The 25425-nt window shown below is 36.8% G+C and overlaps 1 protein-coding gene across 5 annotated transcripts in view; it reads left to right on the plus strand.

Annotated features, from left to right (window-relative positions):
* Positions 1-25425, plus strand: part of LOC107751774 (disheveled-associated activator of morphogenesis 1-like) — a 47593-nt gene that overhangs the window by 15051 nt on the left and 7117 nt on the right. For 2 of the 5 annotated variants that reach the window (XM_016567543.1, XM_016567544.1), the window contains exons 2-18: positions 2691-2747; positions 11441-11674; positions 13983-14072; positions 16931-17002; positions 17405-17499; positions 18393-18726; positions 18956-19066; positions 19153-19256; positions 19347-19413; positions 19495-19612; positions 20429-20567; positions 21446-21504; positions 21696-21883; positions 22553-22831; positions 23049-23156; positions 23391-23417; positions 24932-25029. In XM_016567543.1, the coding sequence (XP_016423029.1) occupies positions 11489-11674; positions 13983-14072; positions 16931-17002; positions 17405-17499; positions 18393-18726; positions 18956-19066; positions 19153-19256; positions 19347-19413; positions 19495-19612; positions 20429-20567; positions 21446-21504; positions 21696-21883; positions 22553-22831; positions 23049-23156; positions 23391-23417; positions 24932-25029 (2075 nt within the window). In that variant the 5' untranslated portion in view covers positions 2691-2747; positions 11441-11488. The remainder of the gene's footprint in view (positions 1-2690; positions 2748-11440; positions 11675-13982; positions 14073-16930; positions 17003-17404; positions 17500-18392; positions 18727-18955; positions 19067-19152; positions 19257-19346; positions 19414-19494; positions 19613-20428; positions 20568-21445; positions 21505-21695; positions 21884-22552; positions 22832-23048; positions 23157-23390; positions 23418-24931; positions 25030-25425) is intronic. The other 3 variants (XM_016567542.1, XM_016567546.1, XM_016567547.1) reach the window with 2 other exon arrangements.

Consider the following 25425-nt stretch of genomic DNA (forward strand, 5'->3'; position numbering starts at 1 on the left):
TGATCAATGTTTTCACTAGTGTTTGTAAGAGGTTTTTCAGTTATGCATATGAATGTATTTCACTAAGGTTGATCAGTGTTTTCACTAGTGTATGTAAGAGGTTTTCAGTAATGCGTATAAATGAATTTCACTAAGGTTTATCAATGTTTTTCATTTCACTAGTGTTTGTAAGAGGCTTTTCAATAATTATAGCCTATACGGCCCCTCATACAATACTACACTCTTAAAAATAAAGTTTTTTTTTATTGGCATGTTTGATTTGACACTCTTAAAAATAAAGTTTTCAAAAGGTGGTTTTCACAGCGATGCCATGCGTTCTTAAAAATAAAGGTTCTTTTTTTGGCATTGATGGTTCCATGAAGAACCTTTAACATCTATGAAACCATTAGAGGTTCTTTATTAGGGATTCTTTAGATTGTTAAAATTTTATTAACACTAAAAAAGGGTTCTTTTATGAACTGTCAACTGAAAGGTTCTTTGGGGGACCAAAAATGGTTCTTCAATGGCATCACTGCAAAAAAAAAAAAAACCTTTTGGAGCTAAGAATAACCAATTTTGCTTCCCCACTAAACCTTTCAGTTAACCGTTCATAAAAGAGCCATTTTTTAAAAATGTAAAGAACATTTTAAAACTCTTAAGAACATTTTTCCATTATAAAGAACCTTTTGCTAAATGGAACTTTCTATTGATGTTAAAGGGTCTGAACCATAAATTCTAATAAAGAATGTTTATTTTTAGGAGTGCATGAGCAACCTTTAGCATTCCATTGGACAACAGGTTCTTTATAGTGGAAAAAGGCTCTTTAGATTATTCAAATCTTCTTGACATTAAGAAAAAATCGTTATTTTAAGAACTGTCCTTGTGGAAACCCAGAATAGTTCTGTAAAAACCCTTGTTTGGGACCTTTACTTTTAAGAGTGTACGATAGTATCTTTGTCTTTTTCAGTAGTGTGCTGCATTGTGATTACCACCATGGTGACATTTGGATGGTGGTTTACTTCCCGATAACCGCCGATACCTGTTGATGACCCTCCAGTAATAATTAATAACCTGTATCAGCATGCGTGATTTGGTGTTTGCTTGTCCAATCCCAGTTAAACTTGGGTAAAGTCATTATATACTCAGCTCGACTGCAATCCCCAGTATTGAAGCCACGGGATAAGCACATGTAATGCAGGCTGCCGAATCACAAACACGCCTGGCAACAGCAGACAGTGTGTGTATGCTGGATAATACTGGTTCTCTGGACTCTGGAGGAGTCTGACTCGGGGGAATCGGGCTTAAATGTGGCTTTGGAATGAAGTTAATGTGGGTCAGGGGTCTGTGTTTTAAAAACTATTCGACTCGTCTGCCTGATGGACAACATTTTTGCATCTTCCCTTTCTAGTTGCCTTTCTTGTTTTGTCTAAGTGCTCGGATCCCCCGAGGGGTGTGGTCTGTGAACCCTGTGGGACACCCTTGCTACTGTCCTGATATTTTTGTTTACACATATAGTCCAGTTGATCTTAAATGTGGCTATGCGGCATCCGGGATACACAACAAGCTTACTATATATCTGACATACAGTGGGTACGGAAAGTATTCAGACCCCCTTAAATTTTTCACTCTTTGTTATATTGCAGCCATTTGCTTCATTCAGCGCCATCTAATGTCAGGGAATGAATTTGCATGTTCACTCGGCTCATTGCCAGTGAAAATCGCTTGGGTATGAACACACAAGACGCATCGAAAAACGCTGGCGATATGCGCGCGCAAAAATCGTCCCGGTGTGCACGAGGCTTTAATCTCTTTCTCTGTTAAAACTTCCATAATAATTAAATCTGAATATACAAAATGTATACATTTGAAGGGGTAGTATTTATTTAATAATTTTTTAAAATTTGTTTTGTAAATCCATGAAAAATACAACAAAATATATGTAAACTGCTACACAACAAACAGTTACATTAGTTTTATGTTTTATTGAATTTGATTTAATTTTAAATTGATTTAAATGAATAAATATGAATTTTATGAAAATCATTTATGAATGTGTTAATTTAGGCATTTGATCTTAATTTAACTTAAGAAATCGGTATGAAATATATTTTGTAATTTATCAGATCAAAATCAAACGCACACACACACGCACACGCGCATGCACATGTTAAGTTTTATGACATTTAATGACTTTTTTTCATTTGTGTTCGCAAAAATCTTCCTTTACTGTTTTCTTTTGTTTTCTTGCTTCTTGTTTTATTTCATTGTTTCATATATTTCATTTTGTTGTTACATGTAATGCAATTACTTGGATGCCGGATGAATCTCGTGGTTGCACATGTCAATAACAGCCTTAACATCACTTTGATTAGTTCGGCAGGGATCAATACTGTAACTTGCCATTAGGAACATTGGTTTGTGACTGCTGGATGACAGACCAAAGGCCAGAGTTTGTTTTCTTGTTGATCCTAGACTGGCCTGAGAGCTGCACTGGATGACCTCCATTATGTAAACTCTAAAATGGAAACCCATTCGCTCTTCTGCAGGCCCACCAATCAAGGCTTCCAGAGTTATGGATTAGCTTTTAATGAGAGAGGCAGAAAATTACAGACGATGTCGCAAGCCTGTGGAGCTGTTGGTTTAGTGTTAGTTTCATGACTGCATTTGATATCAGAGCACTGATGATGATGATGGATTTTTTTTCCACGCAGATGACACGGGCACAAAATTGATGGCACTGGGGGAGAAAATGTCACACAGGAAATAAGGTAAGACAGACTAACAGCCACACGCTCATTAGATTATTCAGTGAGGTCTGTTGAGATAGTCTGGTGTTGAAGTGCTGTTGTCTTCCCCAGAGAAAGAGCTCTTTAGGTCATATCCTGGAAGAGATATGACTGCTGGCTACATCATGGGACCTCAAAGTCCTGCTTCATCTGTCCACACAATTGCTGTGCAATTATGTTATTATGGAGCTCCAATGCTTGAGTGATGTTTGCTCTGGGATGTGTGCATTAGTGTTGGTTTGGTTTAAAGACACAGTATCTTTAGACTGTCTTTGAAGGCCTTCACTGTGCTATTTGCGAACAACATTAGTGTATGCACTGTTCAAAAGTTTGGGGTTGTAATATTGTGCCATATTAATACAATTTAAAATATCTATTCTAATATGTGTTAAAATGTTTTTTATTTCTCTGATTGCAAGGCTTAATTTCAGCAGCCATTACTCCAGTCTTCAGTGTCATGATCCTACAGAAATGCTGATTTGGTGCTAAAGAACAAAATAACTAAAAATAGTTATTTTAATAATTAAAAATAACCCAGCGCTGGGTGAAATATGGACAAACCCAACGATTGGCTTGTTTTGACCCAGCAGTTAATTTTTTAACCCAACCTTCTGGGTAGTTTTATTTAACTCAACTGTTGCTTAAAATTACTATATTTCTTGCTTAAAATGAACCCAAAATAGGTTGGAAAGGAACATTTATTAGTAAGTTGAATAATACTAAATAATAAACATTTTTTAAATTGCTTATTAATAAATGTTCACCTTTTGATTAGTGCTGATGCCTTTAGTAATTATGTGTCTAATTTTTAATTTACAACCTATTTTGGGTTCATTTTAAGCCAACCATAGTTAATAATTTTTACACAATAGTTGAGTTAAATAAAACTACCCAGAAGGCCTTGTAGCAGTGTAGTAAAAAAAAAAAAATTTATTTACAGTTATTGACATTTAAAATTTACACAATTTAAAATTATTTTAAGACTACATATTCAAATATCTTGTTCCTGTTACAACCGTTGCACCAGCAAATAAAGAAAAGGCAAATTGCCCATGAGCAGTACATTTCCCATGACATCACTTGAGTTGTGTGCCTCTTTGAGAACCCTCTCTTTTACAAATCCAACCGCCCAAACTCTTTAGACAGTGCCTACATGTGGTGAGACTGTTAATGAAAGCGATCACAACTCTTCAACACAAAGCTGAAACAGGCACACTTGTCTTTCCATGTACTGTATTTGAAGAATGCACATATTATTTTAATAATCTTTAGAATGCTTTGTTTGCAAGCTATGCATGTCAGATTTGTTCATTCCATTGGCGATTGACTGATATTTTGCAGTGAAAACCAACAACAACCTAGAAAGACATGTTATCGGCAACTGAAGAAAAAGCGCTCTGTGAACTGAAGCGGTGGAAGTGTTCATGAACTTCATGACTACAATTACCAATATTTAGTGCAAGACTGGCAAAAATGTTGGTTTGCTAATTTCTCCTAAGATCTGTATGTGGATTGAGGATAATAAGAACTTTCATTTTACAGCTCTTTAAGGCAAATCAAACCCTTCTGTCAGAGCGTATAAAAACAATTAACATCCTGCTATTGTTCAAGTTCTAGTCACCAGATGTCCTGATTTGAATGACTGTTGGTAGATAAGCCGCATGCAGCTCTGCAGATGCTCACAACATGCCAAAATGCTTTTCAGAGAAATATAAATTGTACAGTGGCCCCAAAAGGTCACTTTTGAACAGTGAAATCCGATTTAAAATGTCTGGATGTCATTGCATCAGATATCAAGTGTCAAACCAAGTGGCATCTACAAACAAATGCTGCTAGCGCTTTCCTTAGAAACAACATAACTTTTCTGAGTAGGGCTGCCCTCGTCTAAAAATGTGTCTGGTCAACTAGTAGTCGTTCATTTGAAGCATTAGTCGACTAATCGCACGTTTATTAATAAACAATTGAAACCATAATAATGAGAGTTTAATTGCCAACATAGCCTAATAAGTGTTTACGCGCACGCATAAAGCTTGCCACAGCACCAGCAGAAGTAATGATTACGAATGTGTCAGGGAAAAACAGCAAGGAGACTGCATTATCATTTTAATAATTCATTGATAAACTAGTGCTTTCTTTGTTTTCGGTTTAAGAGATGAAGTCGGCGACACTGACGCGTCATCTCTGCAGTAGTGGACGCGCCTGTATGCATGTTTCATACGGATTACATAATCTGAGAATATTTGTTTTCCATTTGAATTGGTTTATTTGAAAGTAGAAATTTCGGAGGGGTTAGCACAATGACCATATCCCAAATATCAAAACTCAAAATATGTCATTTCCATACCTATAATACATTTTACAGTCACCGTATGCAGATTGATCATAAACACAGCTAAGGCTTTCTACCAGCATCCTTCACAAAACTTAATTTATGCAATATTTCAAACCTTTAACCAACGGGAGAAATTCAACCCTCCGCAATAGTTTAAAATCAGCCCGATTCCGTGCAAAAAATGTTTTGATTTGGCAGCCCTGCATCCAACATGAGCTGCAACCAAAGTGACTTAAAGGGGTCATATGATGTTGCTAAAAAGAACATTATTTTGTGTATTTGGTGCAATGAAATGTGTTTATGCGGTTTAAGCATATTGATAGCGGCTCCCTCATGCGCAAAAATTATATTCAATATTAGAATGTATTGAATATAAAGTAATGAGAGCAGGCAGTAATGGTCAGAAATTGGAAGGGGGATTATGAAAACAGAAAGAAGCCCACTCAGGGCTTTAATACAAAAACGCACACAACGAATGGCAACTGTAGAAAGCAAAAGCAGAATCCCGGACATTTTGGGTGATTTAGAAATCCCAGCCAGACAAATTTTTTTAGGCCAAAAAAGAGGACATGTCCGGGGAAAAGAGGACGTATGTTCATCCTACCATAATGCACTGACTTATGATCCAGCATGAATGGGAATTGCTTCCTGGCACAGGATCAATACTGCCGTTCATAAAGATTGAACTTTGCTTACATAAAGAGGCCTGGCCATCTGGGTGGAGCACGGTGATACGTGAGTTGGGCTCTCCTGGATTAACTCCACTGGTGTATGACACAGAGAGATATTTCATGAGACAAGAGTGTTATGGAGGCATTTTCATGGCAGTTGCTGCACAGACATGCACATTACCTGAGATTTACCTTCCTTCAGGTGTTCCCTCCCACTTTTCTTCAATGTGCTTTTTGTCAGTATTCCTTTTTGTACTCTGTATACACATATAACCCTTGTGTGCATGTTTTTTGTAGCAAAATATCAGTCTTGTCATGGGTAGACCTTGATTTTAGTCTCCTGGGACTGACCTCTAATAGAGACAGTACAAGGTTTGCAGAATTTGGATTAGTACTTAATGCTGTGAGTGTGCGTTAACTATTTTCAAGGACAGTGTTATTTTGGTATTTTTTATATGCTATTATAGTTAGTATTTATGAATATTTTAAATAAGCTTTTATTTTTATATTTTTAGTTTTCATTTTCATTTTAGTGTAAGATTTTGTCATTTTACGTGCTTTTGTGATATTTTTTATAATTTCTACTGTATATAACTGTAATATTTTATTTGTTTTAGCAATTTTAGTGCTTCTACTTCTACTTATTTTAGTTAGTTGCCAAGTTAAAGTTTTTAAATGTAAGTTTTTCATCTTTATATTTGATTTCAGCTTTTTTTCAATTAACAAAAACGTTTTATTAATGGTTTTAGTTGTAGTTAACAACAACACTCTCAAGGATGCATGTCAAATTAAATTGACTTGAACAAAGGCAGAGCTGTAGTGGTCAGAATTTGTTGAACATGCTTTTTTTCAGTTAACAGATGTCCATTCAGAAAAGACAAGCTTATACATAAACAAACTGGCTGTTTTATGTGTTTTACAAGCACAGCGAGACTCTTATTTCATTTGGGCTTCGGGAAAGATGTCATTTTTTATTAGGGATAAAATGTTAAGCTCAGTTCATAGCACATGTTTGCTTTCATTTAGGCTAGCTGCTGATTCTTTTACTATTTTAGTTGTAAATATTTTAGTCACCTGTCTCGGTACAGACTGTGGTATCCCATGAGCACATGAACTGAAAGATGAGGAGCAGACTGTCGTTTTTTTACCCATTCACACATTTGTTGGTTTTGTAATAATAACTGTGCTAGTCTTTTTAAAAGATGTTTACATTTCAGGGGTTTCCCAGGATGTAAAGATTATTTAACTCCCAGGCGATCCCAGTGATTCGTTTGGACAAGATGTGGATTTGGATTACCCGTTTTTATTTTGACATTTGTCAGATAAGCTCCTGCATTGTATGCGGTTTGAATAAAGGAGGAGAATATTTGCTCAGCGATGTTTGTGGGTCATAGTTTGGATCAGACCTTGTGAACAAGGACATCGATTAAAATCTTCCGCTTGTGAATGATTTACTGGCATACCGTGCACTTGCATTATTCACTTGAAAAAAATTCACAAAAATATTACAAAAATAAATAAAAAAAGATCTGGAATGTGACCTGGCCATGTTTTAGTGAAATACACTCATCTGCTAATTGCTAAATGAATAAATGTAATATTGCTGAGAACTTCTTCATTCTCAAAGCCTGCTTTTATGGTACAAATTCAAAAAAGAGCAACCTATAACAAACCAAAATGCAGTTCATGTTGTCTTCTGTTTAAGTTGATCTAATAATAGACATGGAATCCATTCTTATGGTGTGAAGTGTGTGGTCTCTGCCCACTGATCGCTGGACCAGCTAGCCAGGCCGGAGCTATTTTCACACCATGATATAAACCCAGCGGTGAGAAAATTCCCAGCCTCACTCAGGAGAACAGCTGTGTCTGCTCTGCTGGGTTATCGCTGCTAAATAGTTACAGTGTGAGAGTCCAGAATCTCTTCCGCGTTGGGAAAAAAAATCACACAAGGCCGTGTTAGTGTGAACATCCAGATTGTTGACATGGCCGAGTGAATCATTCGTTTCAGCGCTCAGAAAAAACACAGAAGAGTTTCCTCTGCAATTTTGCTTTCTCTTCGTCTTCCTTCTCTGTTTCCTTCCTTCCTTTCTTTTTTCTCTTTCTCATCTGGATGTGAGTCATAGTTCTACATTTGAATCTTGTTTGAACTGAATGAGTTTACTTTCCTTGAGAAAAGAGTTGAAGGTTAACTAAACTAAAAGTTGCATCCATACTAGGGCTGCACGATTATGACAAAAATCATAATTGTCGATTAGTCCCTTGAAATTGTAATTGCGATTATTAATTACGATTATCACAATTTACATTGAATGATGTTTATACCATTGTTTGATGCAACTGCATGCCGTATGTTTATATGAAAATAAACAAACTGAAAACACTCTAACTGAAAAACCTTTTCTATAGGATTAAGCCTCAAATGTCAACTATACATCGGATTGGTTTCTTCTTTAAATTATAAAAAAGTAAAAATATGAATGGTATTATAATGTTATACTAAAACTAAAACTAAAATAATGGGAAAAACCCTTAAGATAACATGTAGAAAGAAAAAAACGCATCTTAAGCACGCAGAATAACATAAGTGGTCTTTGAACGATTAATTGCCACTTTGAACGATTACGTAACTGTGGCATCCATAATTGTAATCGCGATTAGAAATTCGATTAATTGTGCAGCCCTAATCCATACTAATTTAACTACATTTTTCGGTAGTGTGACAGTTTCTCAGATGTTTTCTACTGTAGCTTTTCCGGTATCTAGCTGCTTTCTTCAATCAGATGTGGTATAGTCCAACAAAATGCTGACAAAACTGTTTTTAATGCATACTGTGCATGCAACCTTATATCCTAATAAGCCAATAATCACTCACATAGAATATCCTTTCTTGATTGCAAAGTACTGGAAGGCTCATTTGATTTTTAGCAAATCATTCTGAAGATTCCTCTCAAAGAACCAGTTCAAAAGAAATAAAAAAAAAACTGATTCATTTGAATTATCAAAGTGTTCACAGACTCCTTGTGTGACATTGCATTTGTTTTGTAAATAAGCATGCAGTTCAATACTGTTGTGTATTATTATGTTAAATTCAGTTCGATAAATAGTTTTTGTATGTATTTAGTTTCATTCGTTTTGTGTTTAGTGTTTAATTTAATTTAGTGTTTAATTTAAATTTGTTTAAAATGAGTTTGAGTCCAGCTCAGGTCTTTTTTTTTTTATCCATCTATTCTTTATCCTCATAATTTCCTGCCAGTTCTCCATTGTCTTCTAAATAAAAGAGACAAAAGCCTCCAAAAATAAAATTTTATATTTTGATTCTGATTGTTGTATAATTCCAAAGTAAACAAAGTGTAACTTTAAATTGATGGAATCATTTTCTTTTCTCAGATGAGCTGCAGACGAACATTCAGAGGTCAGATCATGTTGTGCATCACTGTTTAAGTCTGTGTTTGGGTATGATGGCACTATAAACCTGCTCTGCAGGGTCAAGTACACTGAGCACATTTTACACAAACACACGTACTATAAACTCCAGCCTAATCCTCAAGCCATTTAAACCTCTATGTCCCTGTTCTTCTAAAGGGAAACATCTGGTCACTTTGAGCTCCTGGGTCTGATCGTAAATTCAGAGTGAAGTTTATGTTTGACTTCTTCTGTGTCGTGATGGCCTTAGCACTGGAGCTCAGGCTGGTGTACTCATTAAAACAGAACTGGATGAAGATAAAGTTGGACATGGTAACTTTCTCCGTTATTCCTAATATGGAGAAAGGGGAGATGAACACGGTTCAGTCTTTTGAGAGGTCAGGGCCAGTTCCATTGTGTGAGGTCTGAGGATAAAGAAATTAAGAAATCTTGGACATCTGGGGATGTAGATCAAACAAAGTGATGTTGTGGCTGAGTAATAAGTAGTCATTTGGCAGACACTTTTATTATGAAGAGAAACCGATTACAAGGGCAGTCCCTTGGAGTACCCTGTTTTTTTTTTTCATGCAAAACTATTTAAATTTAGTTATCATTTGCTCAACCTTATGTTGTTCCACATCAGTTTTGAAAAAGTTAATTCAGTCCAGAAAGGATTTTTAAAAACACCATAAAGGTGGTTCATGCACTATATTTCAAGTCTTCTTATGCCGTACAATAGCTTTGTGTGAAGAACATACCATATATCTTGTTGTGCAGAAGCTCAAATTTCACACTGTGGTCTGTTCTTCATAGCTATCATATGGCTTTACAAGACCTGCAGTGCTGCATTACCTTTATGGTGCTTTTTGGAGCTTCTCATGCCTTGATTAATTTGGTTTCACTGCATGTAAAGGAACTGTTTGAGCATTTTTAACTTTCTTCTTTCACATTGGTTATAGCTCATGGATTGGCCTTTTTGGTGTTTAAACGAACAACCTTTGGTTCCCATCCTAGATCTTTTCATACTACACCACCACCCTTTGGTTTTTGTAAAAACAACTGTTTACTCTTGAGAGTAAAAAGAAAAGTTCATTAGGTTCTGATATTAGATTTTACTAATTTTGTTGCCTTAGCAGTATGGCTTAGTCCTTGTGAAGAGCATCTCTGTTTTTCCACTATTAAAATGCAATATTCCTTTGCAGTTGCTTTCACTTGTATATATACAGATCCACTTAATTGAATGATATTACTCGTAATGCACATTGTGAACAAGGTTTTGTTTTCTCTCTGTAAAGTGATTCACATATAAAAGAACCTAATAGTATAATGTGATAGCTCATTGCTTTTATAGCTGTTTTATCTGTCTACATGACGCTTTGCATGTTGACTCATGCTGCTGTGTACTGCTGGAGTTTATGAGGCTTATGCGAGTGTTGTAATGGGTTATAAGATCATACAGTGCTGGCATTATGAGTCTTACTGCACAAACACACATTGACAATCCCACTTCTCATTTTTTGTAGTAAATATGGGGACGTTAAGATTTCTAAATTTTTTAAGAATAATTTCTTATCCTTACTAAGGCTGCAGTTATTTGAAATATACAGTAAAAACAATAATCTTGTGAAATTTTACTACAATTTAAAATAACTTTTTTCTACATATATATTGTAAAATGTATTTTATTCCTGTGATGGCAAAGCTGAATTTGCAGTAGGAATTACTCTTTAGTGTCACTTTATTTGAAATTTTCATTTGTAACAGTGTAAACGTTTTTACTGTTGTTTTTTTAATTAATGTAATGCATCCTTGCTGAATAAAGGTATTTATTTCTTTAAAAAAATGAATGAACCCAAACTTATGAGTGCTAGTGTAACTGTGCAAAGTATAATATTAGCCTTGATTGTGATTCATTTCTGGGAGATTTTATGCACCAGTACAGATACTTTGCATATTGCTACTGGTCTTCAGTGGGAGGTCCAATGTAACCTGTTAGTCAGGAGTGTACTTAATACATTAACATTTTAGTTTGAATACATCACACATCTCATGTGACATATGGCTGCAAATAGCCCTGGGTGGCGGTATGATTTTCAGTTGTGTTGTCATGTTGTTTTGCGTTGAGCTCTGTCCCAGCATAACCATCCACATTTTCACTGAACTAAGAAATTATTAACAGTGTCTATTTTTTATTATTTGTAGCTTCGATGTCACACATCCTAATTGTCTTGTTTTTTTCTCATCCTAAATTTTTGTTTTCTCTTGCACAGGGGGTCTTAGCTAAAGCGAGACACATTTGACTGGCTGGGCCTCTGGCTATGATGGCCCCACGTAAGCGAGGAGGGCGGGGCCTGTCATTCCTCTGTTGCTGTCTAAAGAAGAGCGACCATCCCGAGATCACCTACCGCCTCCGTCATGACAGCAACTTCACACTGCAAACCATGGAGCCCACCCTGCCCATGCCCCCCACCGAGGAACTGGATGCCATGTTCACTGAACTGGTGGTATGTTTTGTACCATGACCGCCATACTCTTTCTTTTGTTTTATTTATTTCCCAAAATCTTAACCAAAGGATGGACGGGTAGGTAGATGGATGGATGGATGGGTAGTTACTGTAGATTGATAGCTGAGTGGGCAGGTAGATGATGGATGGATAGATAGGTAAATGGATGGATATGTAGATAGATATGTAGAAGAAAATGTAGGTAAATGTAATAGATTGGTGCGTAGGTAGATGATTAAACAGACGGATGAATGGATGGGTATGAAAATGTTAGAAGGATGGATGGAAAGATGGATGGATGGATGGATGAATAGATAGGAAGATGGATGGGTAGTTATATAAATGGATGGTTGGGTATGTAGATGGTTAGAAGGATGGATGATAAATGGATGGATGGATAAATGGAAAGATAGGTATATGGATAAATAGATAGGTAGATGGATGGGTAGGTACTAGGTAGGTATATAAATAGATGGACAGATGGATGGAAGGTTAGGCTGATTGGTAGGTGGGTAGATGGATGGGTATATAAAGCACTCATTGTAGTCTTAATTAAAGAACTGTAAAATGAATAGTTGTTTCAACTTAAAAATATAAGTGTTTTAAGTTTAGTCAACTCAAATATCCAAGTTGTCACTTAGTACATCTTAACATTTCAAGTTGGCTAAACTTAAAATTTTAAGGCAGCACATTCACTTAAATAGATTTTTGTTACAGTGTAGATATTTGGACACAAGATACTTCGAAAGTCAAATCTGGTCTTTGGTTTTGTCAAACATTATATTGAAAGGCATGTTAAGGATAACTTATTAAAACAACACTTGTGTTTATATCCTGTGATGAGTTTTCACCATTGCATTTTTTGCTAAGACATAACATACAGAGTTCATAAGCACGCAAGCCCACATGGCCAAAAATCACAAATGGAGCCTGTTAAGTGGGTTCATTCACAACAGTAATCCCATCGGAATAGTTAGAAAATGCTTGTTCTTCAGTTGAGCACTGCTTTGCTCTACCATTCCTCAATTTGTGGAGTGAATCAGTGCTTGTCTTGGACTCCTTAATATGGGGAATCCAAGCATTCTCTGCTAATGGTCCAGTAAAGAGTGTTAGACAATGCATGTTCCCTCATTAGCTCTGCAGACTCCATTGAGTAGGAGAACGTCTGTATGTCTCATGCCCACCAGCGCGTGACCAGCAGGCATTTGGCACAGATGGGCTCATGGATGACTTGCATGCTCCAGACTACGTCCCAAACGCAGCCTGTCCCCTGCTGAGTCTTGAGGACTCACAGTGAGCCACAACTGAGACATCAATTAACAGGAAAATGCTTCTAGCATGCTTTTGATTATGTGTCGATTTGAGGTGAGAAAGCAGTCCTAATCATGAAGTTGAAAGATAGCTGCCTCTATCTAAATGGCGTTTAGTGAGTGTGAGGGATAGCAGAACAAAATCTCAGGTTCAGGTTTTTCCTGCAGTGACATAAAGAGGGAGAAACTGTGAGAGAACAGTCTGGACAAGATCAGATTTTGACCTGACTGCTTCTGCAATAGATGTGGTGTCTGGATGTGATGTTCTCTCTCTGGAATCTCTGCTCAAATATACATGAGTACTTATGAGTTGGATTATACGATTTTCCTGTATTTTTCATTCTTTTATCCTCATTATTTCCTTATGCAGCCTGTTAAAATGGTCTCGGGACCTGCTCGTATGTGTCTCTCACATGATGTTAATTAACTTGTGCCTGAACATCTGGACTGAATATGACCAACTCGGGCCAGAACTGCATCATGGGAATGCACGGAGGTCACAGGAGTGTACAGGCATTAATTGAAGGTTTACATGACTAAATCTTTTCTTTGCCGTGAGGAAACAAGGACTCTCTATCTCACACAGAATTGTGGGAAATTAACCCCCGGTTGAGGGTCAGTGATATCCAGAGGCTGATGTCAGAATTTAAGTCATGTTGGTTTCGTCAAGCCTTATAACTGACTGGATAGGATGCCTGTGTGTGTTACTGCCAAAACCAAATATTATTGTATATTATATTGTATATATGTATATTCTTTTGAGCAGTCAATGCAGTCTATCTATCTATCTATCTATCTATCTATCTATCTGTCTATCTGTCTGTCTTTAGTATTTATATTGTATTTGTATTATATTCCAAATAAGCAACCTAAAGTGTAAATTCTAGTTATTTAACCGTATTAGAATGTGACAAATTACAACTGTTTTGGTGTTGGAGTTAATTGGATTTGAAATTACAAAGTATGCATTATTTTAAAACATCTCATCTCCTTCTCAGGATGAGCTGGATCTCACAGAAAAACATAGAGAGGCCATGTTTGCCCTTCCTGCCGAGAAGAAATGGCAAATCTACTGTAGCAAGAAAATGGTAAGTAATTGACACTAGATGGGACTGGGCAGGGACTCCCATCACAGATGCCTTTTCCATTTTCTGAAAGACCTGAACGTATAGCCTGGCATTGACCATGCATAGCAGTTTCCTAAAACAACTCTGTTTCCTGCGGAGATATTTCATCTGGCTTGACCGTGGAGTTTGAAACTGAACAGCTAAATGTATGAACAGTCGTACTGTACATCCAAAAAAGGACCTAATGTAAACGCTGCTGCTCTAGCACAGGCTTGGCTTTGGGACAGAGAAGTGGTGTTGAGTGCAAGTATTTATTTTAACAGTCCGTGTGATTTGGGTCTGAGGAGTGAGAGGTAACAGAACCCAGGCTGCCCTGACACACTCTGTAAACTCTCATTTATAGGAGGTATTTACGCCAGTGGAACTAAAGAGCAAACCACACAGCAGTGGTCTGAGGTTTCTCTACAGCTGCTGGAGTGTATGACCAGTTACCTGGTCACGACCCACCAAGGGAGCGCTCCTCAGCTGCTGACCTATTGTCCTCTAAAACACTTAAAAAATAATACTGTCAATCATTATGATGTTAGGAATGAACTTTATTCTCATTCATATATTAAAGCAAACATTTATGTTGATGTTCTGTGTGATGGATCAAGGCTTTGTAAGCTTATACACTGGTAGAGATGGAATTTCAGTTAAAATTTTTAAAGTTTATGCCTGGCTTAAAGGGATAGTTCACATCAAAAATTTAATATTCTGGCACCATTTACTCACCCTCATGTCCCTCCAAACCTGTATGATTTTGGTTCTTCCATGGAGCACAAAATAAGATATAAAAAAATAAATAGTATTTTTAGTCATAGAGTGAAAGTCAGTGGGATTCAGATTTCAAAATGTGTTCTTTTGTGTTCCCTCGAAAAAATACAGACAGACTCATCAGATTTGAAGTCTTGTTAGGCTACGTTCACACTGCAGGCAAATGTGGCCCAAATTCTCGGATTTGAGTTTTTCACAATTTTGAGTTTACAACTTACAATTGTGAGTGTATAATTCGAAATTGTGAGATGTAAACTCACAAATCAGAGAAGAAAAAAAAGAATTGCAAGATGTTAACTCAAGTTTATAACTTTAAATTGTGAGTTATAAATTCAAAGTTCTGAGAAGAAAAGTCCTAATTTTGTGAGATGTGTTTTGTGAAAGAAAAGAGAGTCAGATTTGTGAGATAAAAAGTGGCAATTACCTTTTTTATTTTTTATTCCATGGTGGAAACAAACTTCCATATCTTTCACTGTATTATTTTATTTTTTTTTGTATTTATTTTACACCCAACCTGTCTCAGAAAAACGAGTATGCTACATTATCCCCAGCTCCATAAAACACTGAATGCAGCGTGTCAGCCAACTACACCTGTAAGGCCTGAATCAAATCTCCTCCCAGTGGAGTTTTGGGGTCTGAGCAACATGTGGAACCAGCACCGTGCAATATAATGAGTTTTAAAACTACCATCAAGATGTTGAGGCCAAAGTACATGTGCATGTCTGGTATGAAGTATTTGTGTTAATAATAACTATAATGAGATCTTTCTCATCCTGCGTTTTGGTTTCAAGCTATACTTTTATTAATCTCTAAACCCCTATGGTCCAAAATAGTTTAGTTAAATTGTATAATTGCAGAATGTGGTTATAAAACAATGGGTGGACTTGTTAAATAAGATTCCTGGAAGCTTATGGGCTCATGTGGTGCGTGAAACCCCCCAAAACAACCCCAATTCCCAATTCCAAACTTAGCCTGGCCAGCACAAGTCAATCTTAGCCTGAAAGAGCAAGCAGCTGCTATATTATAGACACTTGAGCATAGCACAAAACACTGTGGTATTGTTTCCCAACCCCAGGCTTTGCATTAAAAGCTTTAAAGAATCCGTTACTCTGGGAAAAGGCATGTTTTGGACTGAATTGTAGCCTTTTAACACTCTGCCAGAGCGTTTATCACAACATTAGGAGTGGAGTAGTGCCGAAGCTCAGTGTCTTGTGTCTGTTTTCAGGTAACAAGAAGCATCTCAAGCAAGGTGTCAGCTGTGGACACTCACACACATAAAATATATCAGTTCACAAGCGCTTTTGGATTGTTGGATGCAATTTTGTGGGAATCGCAGTGGTTAGATAAGCTATGTTCTCACACATTGTGGCTGTGGAAGTGCTTGAGAACCTGGCAGTACAAAGAGATCTGTGTTGGTGTGGAGGACAGTACAGTGACGTTTGTGTGTCAGACGCTTGCAGTTTCAAATCAGAATTCACCCAATTAACTTTCTTGTTGTGTATGATTCATCTGCCTGTTATTATAACTAAAAAAATGTCTTCATAATTTATAAATATCTTTTATAAACCCTTCTTATTTTTTAATTCCTTCTCTTCAACATCCACTCACATACCTGTCTGTCTATCTATCTATCTATCTATCTATCTATCTATCTATCTGTCCTTATATCATTCTGTCGATCTATCTATCTATCTATCTATCTATCTATCTATCTATCTATCTGTCGTTCTATCTATCTATCGTTCTATTGTTCTATTGTTCTATTGTTCTATCTATCATTCTGTTGTTCTCTCTATCATTCTATCTATTTATTGCTGTATCATTCTTTGTCTATCTATCATTCCATCATTTGTTCTTTCTATCATTCTATCTGCCATTCTGTCTATTTACCTATCTATCCAAACATATTGTGCTGTATAATCATTGTTTTAGAATAATTAGTGTTTGCCTAACATTTTCGATTATATTTTTGTTTTGTTTTTTTAAGGTCGAAAATTTCTATCTGTTTATATAAATGTGTGTGTATGATTTCAGTATCCAGGCTAATCTTTAGTTTTTTATAGGAACAGGAAGAGAATAAGGGGGCGACCAGCTGGCCTGAATTCTACATCGATCAGATCAATTCTATGGCTGCTGTAAGTATGACTAACAAACTAGACAGCAAATAATGAACACTTCCCTGACCACACTCATTTCCGTTTTTGCCCTGAGGACATAAAAGTCTCTTAGTCAAGAGGGAGTCATTAAACTCCCATATGTTGCCCTTAAGGAAGTTGTTGGGGATGTAGGTGTTTATCGAGTGGTAAACAACTATAAATATTTCATAGCGCAAAGGGTGCTGATTCTCAGATAATTGGTGAAGCTATAAATTCATTCACATGTTATAGCACACTTTTCCTTTTGTATTACAGCTAAAAAAATTTTGTGGTGATTTTTTTTCCAGTTTATATGCAATTAGATAATTTAACAAAACTCTTACCTGGCAAACTTTGGACAGTCCATTAATTATTTGCCTCCATGTTAAATATCACCACCAGAGAAAGTCCCTGCTGGCCCTAGAGAAGGAGGATGAGGAGGAGAGGAATAAGACTATAGAGAGCTTGAAAACTGCTCTCCGCACACAGCCAATGAGGTACTGCCTTACACACACACACAAATACACACACTCTATGGGTCATTCTATGACAGTATAATTCTTTTTAATTACTCTGATTAAGCACATTGCCTTACACATGGCTGTGTGCAAATAGAGCATCTCTCTTTCACTAAGTGCTTCATTAAATTGCATTAAGTGTATACAGTACTCTGTCTTTGCAGAGTATTAGATCTATTGGTCTATTCCAGTTGTGCTGAGACTGATTCGTTTATGCTCTTTGCATAATAATATGAAGTGCATCTCACAAAAAATTCTGATATCACACCAAAATCAGTAGGAAAAAAAATCGAAAAAACATTAATTTTCATTAATAGTCAATAATTTCTTTGTTTCTTCACTATTCAATTATTTTTTTCCTTTTTTCTTCTTCAGTTTTCGCACAAAATATTAAATTAACTTCTGGTGATTCTGGTGATTAGCATATTTGCATGAAAATGCTTCAGCACTACAAATGTAAAAGATTTGTCATCCCAATAGTAAAATTGAAATTTGAGATTTAAAAGAAGCTTGTACAAGAGATGTTAATTTTGCACAACTTTTGAGCATATTTTATTGAATTATTTAGATTAATTCCAAGTTTAGTAAAATAACATGTGCTTTCAAAGGCACTGTGACAGCTGCTAAAATGATTAAGAATTTGTATCGCTGTCCCCCAGAGACCATTTACAGGGCCAGCGACTTAATTTTGCTTGGCCCTCCATCATGGTGGTAAAGGCCTCAGCAACTTTTCTCATGCAACCGTCTCTGAAGCTACAGCAGAAATTGCACTTAAAATTCAGGACATTAAGTTTAAATTTTCCATGTGTTCTTCTACCTGAGTCATAATGTGTTTTCATCTGCTTGGCCTAACCTTTGTGGTGCTCCTCTAGGTTTGTGACACGCTTCATAGACCTCGATGGACTGACGTGCATCTTGAACTTCCTGAAAACGATGGACTACGAGACCACCGAATCTCAGATCCACACCTCGCTGATCGGCTGCATTAAAGCCCTGATGAACAACTCTCAGGGACGTGCCCATGTGCTCGCACATTCAGAAAGCATCAACATCATCGCTCAGAGCTTGGCCACCGAGAACATCAAGACCAAAGTGGCAGTTCTGGAGATCATGGGTGCTGTTTGCTTGGTGCCCGGAGGACACAAGAAAATTCTGGAAGCCATGTTGCACTATCAGAAGTTCACCTGCGAACGGACGCGATTTCAGGTGGGTGGAAAATTCGAGACTTGGTGGGCCTCATTCTTTAAACATCAATCATTCATAAAACCAGTTGTTCATAAACTGTTCCTTTGAAGTGAATGCAGCGATTTACACAGAAATTCGTTCTGCTTTTGTTTCACAAATAAGGCCATTGAGACGTATGAATGAAATATTAAGAGGTCTTTCGCCTTTGTTGTTCTCATTCTTTCTCCCCATCTTCTCGGTTTTCACACAGACCCTTCTAAATAACTTGGACAAGAGTACGGGCCGCTACAGAGATGAGGTGAACCTCAAGACAGCAATCATGTCCTTCATCAACGCGGTCCTCAGTCAAGGAGCAGGGGAGGTAAGCGCTACTTTCTCTACATCTGCATATCATTCGATTCAAATCATCCAAGAGTTTCTCCATGACTTCCAATGTTTCATTTGCAGACCAGTTTGGAGTTCAGAATTCATTTGCGGTATGAATTTCTAATGCTGGGCATCCAACCAGTGATTGATAAATTACGGTCCCATGAAAACTCCACGTTAGATCGGTAAGTGCTGTATTTTGAGACACATCATCCTCAAGTACTTGGCTGGGTTTTGTTGAGCTTAACCTGCAGTCGTCTTTTATTACTCTTCAGGCATTTGGACTTCTTTGAGATGCTACGAAATGAAGATGAATTAGCCCTCGCTAAGCGGTTTGAAAATGTACGCTTGCGGTCTTAATTTGCCTCTAAATACAGGCCCTTTTTTTCAATAGTAATTTCATTGTCTCTTTGTTTGGTTCAGGTTCATATAGACACTAAAAGTGCTACTCAGGTGTTTGATCTCATCCGAAAGAGGATAAACCACACGGACGCCTTCCCACACTTTATATCCGTCTTGCAGCACTGTCTTCATATGCCTTGTGAGTGATGTCACTTCCCCTGACCCTGCCACAACAGTGTGAACAAACAGACATATCATAATATTACCACATCATAACGAGTGCCACTAAAAAATACAAAATAATACCATGGCACATAATTTTGAACATGGCCCTATAGTAAAACCATGTGTTTTGACATTTTTTTAATGAAAACGTAATTGCTTTTAGTGAATTTTAGTCCGCATTAAATTACATTGTACATTACCATTCGAAAAGTTTGGGGTCAGTAAGATATCTTTTATAAAAAAATGTATTATTTCTTATTTTTTTTAAGGAATTTATACTTTTATTCAGCCAGAATGCCTTAAATTGATGACAGTAAAGACATTTATACAAAAGATTTATATTTTAAATAAATCCTGAATAAAAAGCAGTTACCACAGAGATATTAAGCAGCAGAACTGTTTGTTTTCAGCATTGATACAAATAAGAAATATTTTTGAGCACCAAATCAGCATATTAGAATGATTTCTGAAGGATCATGTGACACTAAAATTCAGCTTTGGCATCACAAGAATAAATGGCATTTTAAAATGTACTAAAATAGAAGTTAGTTATTTTATATTGTAATAATATTTCACAATATTGCAGTTTTTACTGTATTTTTGATCAAATAAATGCGGCTTTGGTGAATGTAAGAGACTTCTTTCAAAAGCAATAATAAAACAAAATTCTTACAGACCCCAAAACTTTGAATGGTAGTGTATACAGTATATATGCATTATATCAGTCACTATAATAAACATTGTGAAGTCTGCTTGCAAGTGTTGACCATCATCTCTTCTCTTTACTCAGACAAAAGAAATGGAAATACTGTGCAGTACTGGCTCCTCCTCGACCGAATTGTCCAGCAGATTGTCCTGCAGAACGAGAAGGGTCATGACCCAGATGTGGCTCCCCTTGAGAACTTCGACGTGAAGAACGTAGTGCGAATGTGAGTGAGAGATATGTGTCATTACATTTAACTAAATTATGCCCTGGTGTCCTCATTTTTTCTCATTTATTAATATCCTGAGTTTTAATACTCTCCGAAACGGCCTGTCATATAATTTTTTGATTTAAGTAATTTTGCTCAGAAAAATATAATCCCAAATCCATAATCCAGACCCAAAGTCATTTTTAAGCAAGTAACCATTCACCTGTATCTAATCACATATTAGGAAAGAGCCAGACCTCAGATTTTGTTGCTTGATGTTTATAAACAAAGACCTATCCAGAATATGATTGAACATGACAGTCGCAGAACTGTGTGTACAGACTGAAAAGTTGGTGGTACAAGAGTTAAAATAAACACATCTTTGTGTCATCTTTCTGCATGGGATTAATTAGAAAGTGAGACACAACTTCACTCTAGTTCAAACAAGTCGAAAGCTGAGAGACGGTCTGGGACAGTTTCAGTCAAATAAAAACAAATATGCAGAATGCATATGGAAAACATTTGGTGGTTTGATCAAATGTTACAGAGCTGAAGTTTGACTCTCATTTTAAGGGGCATCTCTGATCGCTTAACATTTCGCACCAAAGTTCCTTGGTTTCCTGCTGGTCCTACCCGACCAATATGAAGTCATCTTTGTGCTTTTTATGAATTATGAATGCCAAGTTTTGTGGTTTAGGGACACATTGAAAATGATAGTTGACCAAAAATGAAAATTGTGATCTTTTGCTCTCTCATGTTGAAAAAACCCTGACTTCCTTGTGTGGAACACAAATTTCTCCTTTTGATTTAATGATGACAGGATTTTAATTTTTATGTGAACTATCCCTTTTACCATTCAGAAGTGCCCAATACTGTTCTCTTGTTTGATTTTACAGGTTGGTAAACGAGAACGAGGTGAAACAATGGAAAGAGCAAGCGGAAAAAATGAGAAAAGGTACATGACCCTTCTATGGGCCGAATACTGATTTAAGTGACTGTTTACCCTCAGGAGGCCTTGAATGTGTTTACACGTGCCTTCATCTGCATGGGAATCAGCGGTGACATTGCTGATGTTGTCAAATACTGAAGCGTTTGTGCATTTTGATTTCAACTTTTTACTTTTTTTTTCTCTGGCTTGAATCGTAGAACATAATGAACTTCAGCAGAAGCTGGAGAAGAAAGAAAGGGAGTGTGATGCAAAAGCCCAAGAGAAGGAAGAAATGATGCAAACTCTCAATAAGATGAAAGAGAAGCTGGAGAAGGAAAGCAGCGAACATAAGCTTGTTAAGCAGCAAGTTGCTGACCTTTCTGCCCGGCTACATGAGATGAGTAATGTATGTTACATACGCACAATGTGACTCTTTCAAAACCCAGTGAATTGTTTTCTCTCTACAGCAACCTAACTGAAATGGAAACTCATAAGAGTTTAAACTGGAACGAGCACTCGGCTCCTTGCCGAAAAAAAATAAACCTGCTTAAACCAGCCTACGATGGTTAGCTGGCCTGTTTTGGCTTCTAGTTAGGCTGATCTGGTGTAAAAAAGACCAGATAATCCAGCTGAACCCTATCTTGGCCAGTTTGGGAGGTCAGGCCATCTTAAACCAACTAAGACCAGAAAACCACTATAGGATGGTTTACTTCTTTTAAATTGGTGTGAAATAGTTGATTTCTAATTATTTTTTTCATACATTTTGGTTCTGAATAAAATATAGTTGCATATATATACAGTATATATATCATATCCAAATAGTTGCATATTTGGATATATATCATATCCAGAATAATCATGGTAGTTCCAGTAGTACTTGTTTGTTTGTGGCAGCATAACTGAAACAGCCTAGTGTCTAGACTAGAGTTTGGGAAAGCTTTCTCAACTGGGCCTAAAAATGCATTGTCAACAGGGTTTTAGATCAGACCGAAATGTGGTTTTGCATTGTTTTTCTTCATATTCAAAGCCTCTCAACACTTTTGCTTCACAATCCTATTGTGTCTTGTATTTTCAGAGGACAAATATCCCAGGAGGCCCCCCACTCGTCCCATTGGCCCCTGGTAGCATTCCACCTCCACCACCTGGTCTGGCTGGCATTCCTCCTCCACCACCTCCAGGTGGAGCACCGCCGCCACCACCCCCTCCCCCCGGCGGACCACCACCTCCACCAGGCCTGCCCGGCTTTGGTGCTCCTCCTCTCCCTGGAGGACTTCTGGGCTCCACGCTTAAGAAAAAGAACATCCCTCAGCCGTCCAATCCGCTCAAGTCTTTCAACTGGACCAAACTCAGTGAAGTGAGTACATAAAGTTTATTGCTAAAGACCTACTTGCACAAAGTTTGAATCGAAACAATTGATTGAAACAATCTATTAAAAAAAGAATAGTTTAATATTACGACACTGCAGTGTGTGTGAGTTTATTTATATCTTTTTTTTATTCTTCTTATTAATTGTAATTAAACTATTTAATTATAATTAATTAATTAATTAAAAATCCATCTCTGTATTGCAGAATAAACTGGAAGGGACTGTGTGGCTGGACCTAGACGACCTCAAAGTTTTCAAACAATTGGACTTGGAGGAGATTGAGAAAACATTCTCTGCTTACCAGAGACAGCAGGTAACTCATCAGTGACATAAAGGAATGATGAGAATCCTTACACGTCTGCTCCTTTATTATAAACGTCTCACACATTGTTCCAAATGCATTCTATGAGAAATACTGCAGTGTCAGGCAGTTTCTGTCCATCCCTCTGTATTGTATCACCCTTTTTTTCTGCATGATGTTTACTCCTGCCCTTTTATATATTTCCTGATCTAACTAACACTTTCCTGCTTCTCGCTTGCCATAAAGGACTCCCTGTTGAATATCTTTAGACAGGTAAGTGGTCTTCGGACCTGACTCTTTAGTTTGGTGATGATACCATGGTAATGCCATGCTTTTCGGACATGTAGCTACATGGTATTCTTTGAAGTACTTTGTTGTAGTGACATATGAATGGTTGAATCTTACAAATACATTTTCTGGTCATATTTCACCCCAAAATCACCATTAAAATCATATTAAAATCATATTTGATATATTAAAATGAGTTTTTGCATTAAACTGTCTGTGCTTAAATGTCATTAAAAATGTCACAATGATAAAAAAAAATCTTAATTAGTTTTAGATATGTTCTATTCTTTCAAAATATAATTTCTTATTTTGGTTTTGAAATGAAATATGACGTTTTCTTGCATTTTTGTGAGATTTACCCAAATACCATATATAAATATTGTAATCAGTAGGTAATTTGGTATCAAAGTACCATCTATTGCATAGTACTTTTCATGTAATGTTCAGTGCATTCTTTATGCAGACAATCACCAAATTGTTGCCTTTTTGTAGCATAGCTTAAAACGCAATGAACCAAAAGACCTATTTCAGTTTTGTGCTTAAATGTCATTAAAAATGTCACAATGATAAAAAAAAAATCTTAATTAGTTTTAGATATGTTCTATTCTTTCAAAATATAATTTCTTATTTTGGTTTTGAAATGAAATATGACGTTTTCTTGCATTTTTGTGAGATTTACCCAAATACCATATATAAATATTGTAATCAGTAGGTAATTTGGTATCAAAGTACCATCTATTGCATAGTACTTTTCATGTAATGTTCAGTGCATTCTTTATGCAGACAATCACCAAATTGTTGCCTTTTTGTAGCATAGCTTAAAACGCAATGAACCAAAAGACCTATTTCAGTTTATTAGCCAACATTTCAAGATGTCTCTGTTTGTAATTAGCCAAGTTGGTTATGAGGCATGCAGTTGGTTTTGCATGCATCTGGAGTTTATGCAACAGCGAAGGAGACAGATTTCCACCAACTAAAAAACAAATATCCCCCTGTTCTTGGACACATTCCCTTTCACCCTCTTCCTCCTCCAAATAAAACCCGACGTGCCATCGTCTAAACACGCAATTTCTTGCTGTCTGCTCCCCAGCTGGCACTAAAGAGGAAGAGATGACTGTTTTCAGCCTCTGTTGTTGTGGATGTCTGGTTGTGTCATGAGCATGTTGTCCTGTGTTTGAAAAATTACTCTGTTTGGCTTTTACTTTTGAGACGGCAGGTTTCTTGTTGTTTTCGCATTCTGTGTTTTTGCTGGAGTCCAAACCTGCATTTGATTGTTTCTAATCACTATGGTTCTGCTTTTAGACTATTATGGTGTACTGAACCACGCTATGTTTGCAAACGTTTTAGTCTCTAAGTGTCACACCTGACAAGCACTCAAACTTTTTTTACCGATTCGCACTAAAATCCTCAAGTGTGAAATCATCACTAGCTTGCTCTCTCAGTATTTTACTCTTCATTTCAGTGTGATATTGACCTTCAGTGCATTCCATTCTTTACAGAAAGAATCAGAGGATGACACCGTCACTTCTAAAAAGGTCAGAGAATTGTCTGTCATCGATGGACGGCGTGCACAAAACTGCAACATTCTTCTTTCCAAGTGAGTCTGTAAATTAGAAACCCACAGCCACCATCTTTGACCATTTAAGATTCATTCACAGTAATACACCTTCCTGCATGACTCACTATAGAACAATTCTTTGTTTACTTAAGCCATTTTGTTGACGGTTGACGATGTGTTTAAAACACAATTGCAGCCAAGCGTTTTATTCATAAAATGATCCTAGCCAGGATTTTTTTCTGTTGCGTCACAAGTCGCCATAGCAGCGGCAATAAACAGAGATGCCGGTGATCTCTCCCATAAGCCCACTTTATGTGTTTGATTAAAATGTACAGCTGTTAATAAAGCCTGGAATTTAGCAATTTTAAACATTTACTGCACCTAGAAACATTAGTTCAGTTATTTCAGAACATTGTTTTTTGTGCATACTGTATT

The sequence above is a fragment of the Sinocyclocheilus rhinocerous genome, unplaced genomic scaffold (assembly GCF_001515625.1).
Source record: "Sinocyclocheilus rhinocerous isolate Xijiao unplaced genomic scaffold, SAMN03320098_v1.1 scaffold993, whole genome shotgun sequence".
NCBI lineage: Eukaryota > Metazoa > Chordata > Actinopteri > Cypriniformes > Cyprinidae > Sinocyclocheilus > Sinocyclocheilus rhinocerous.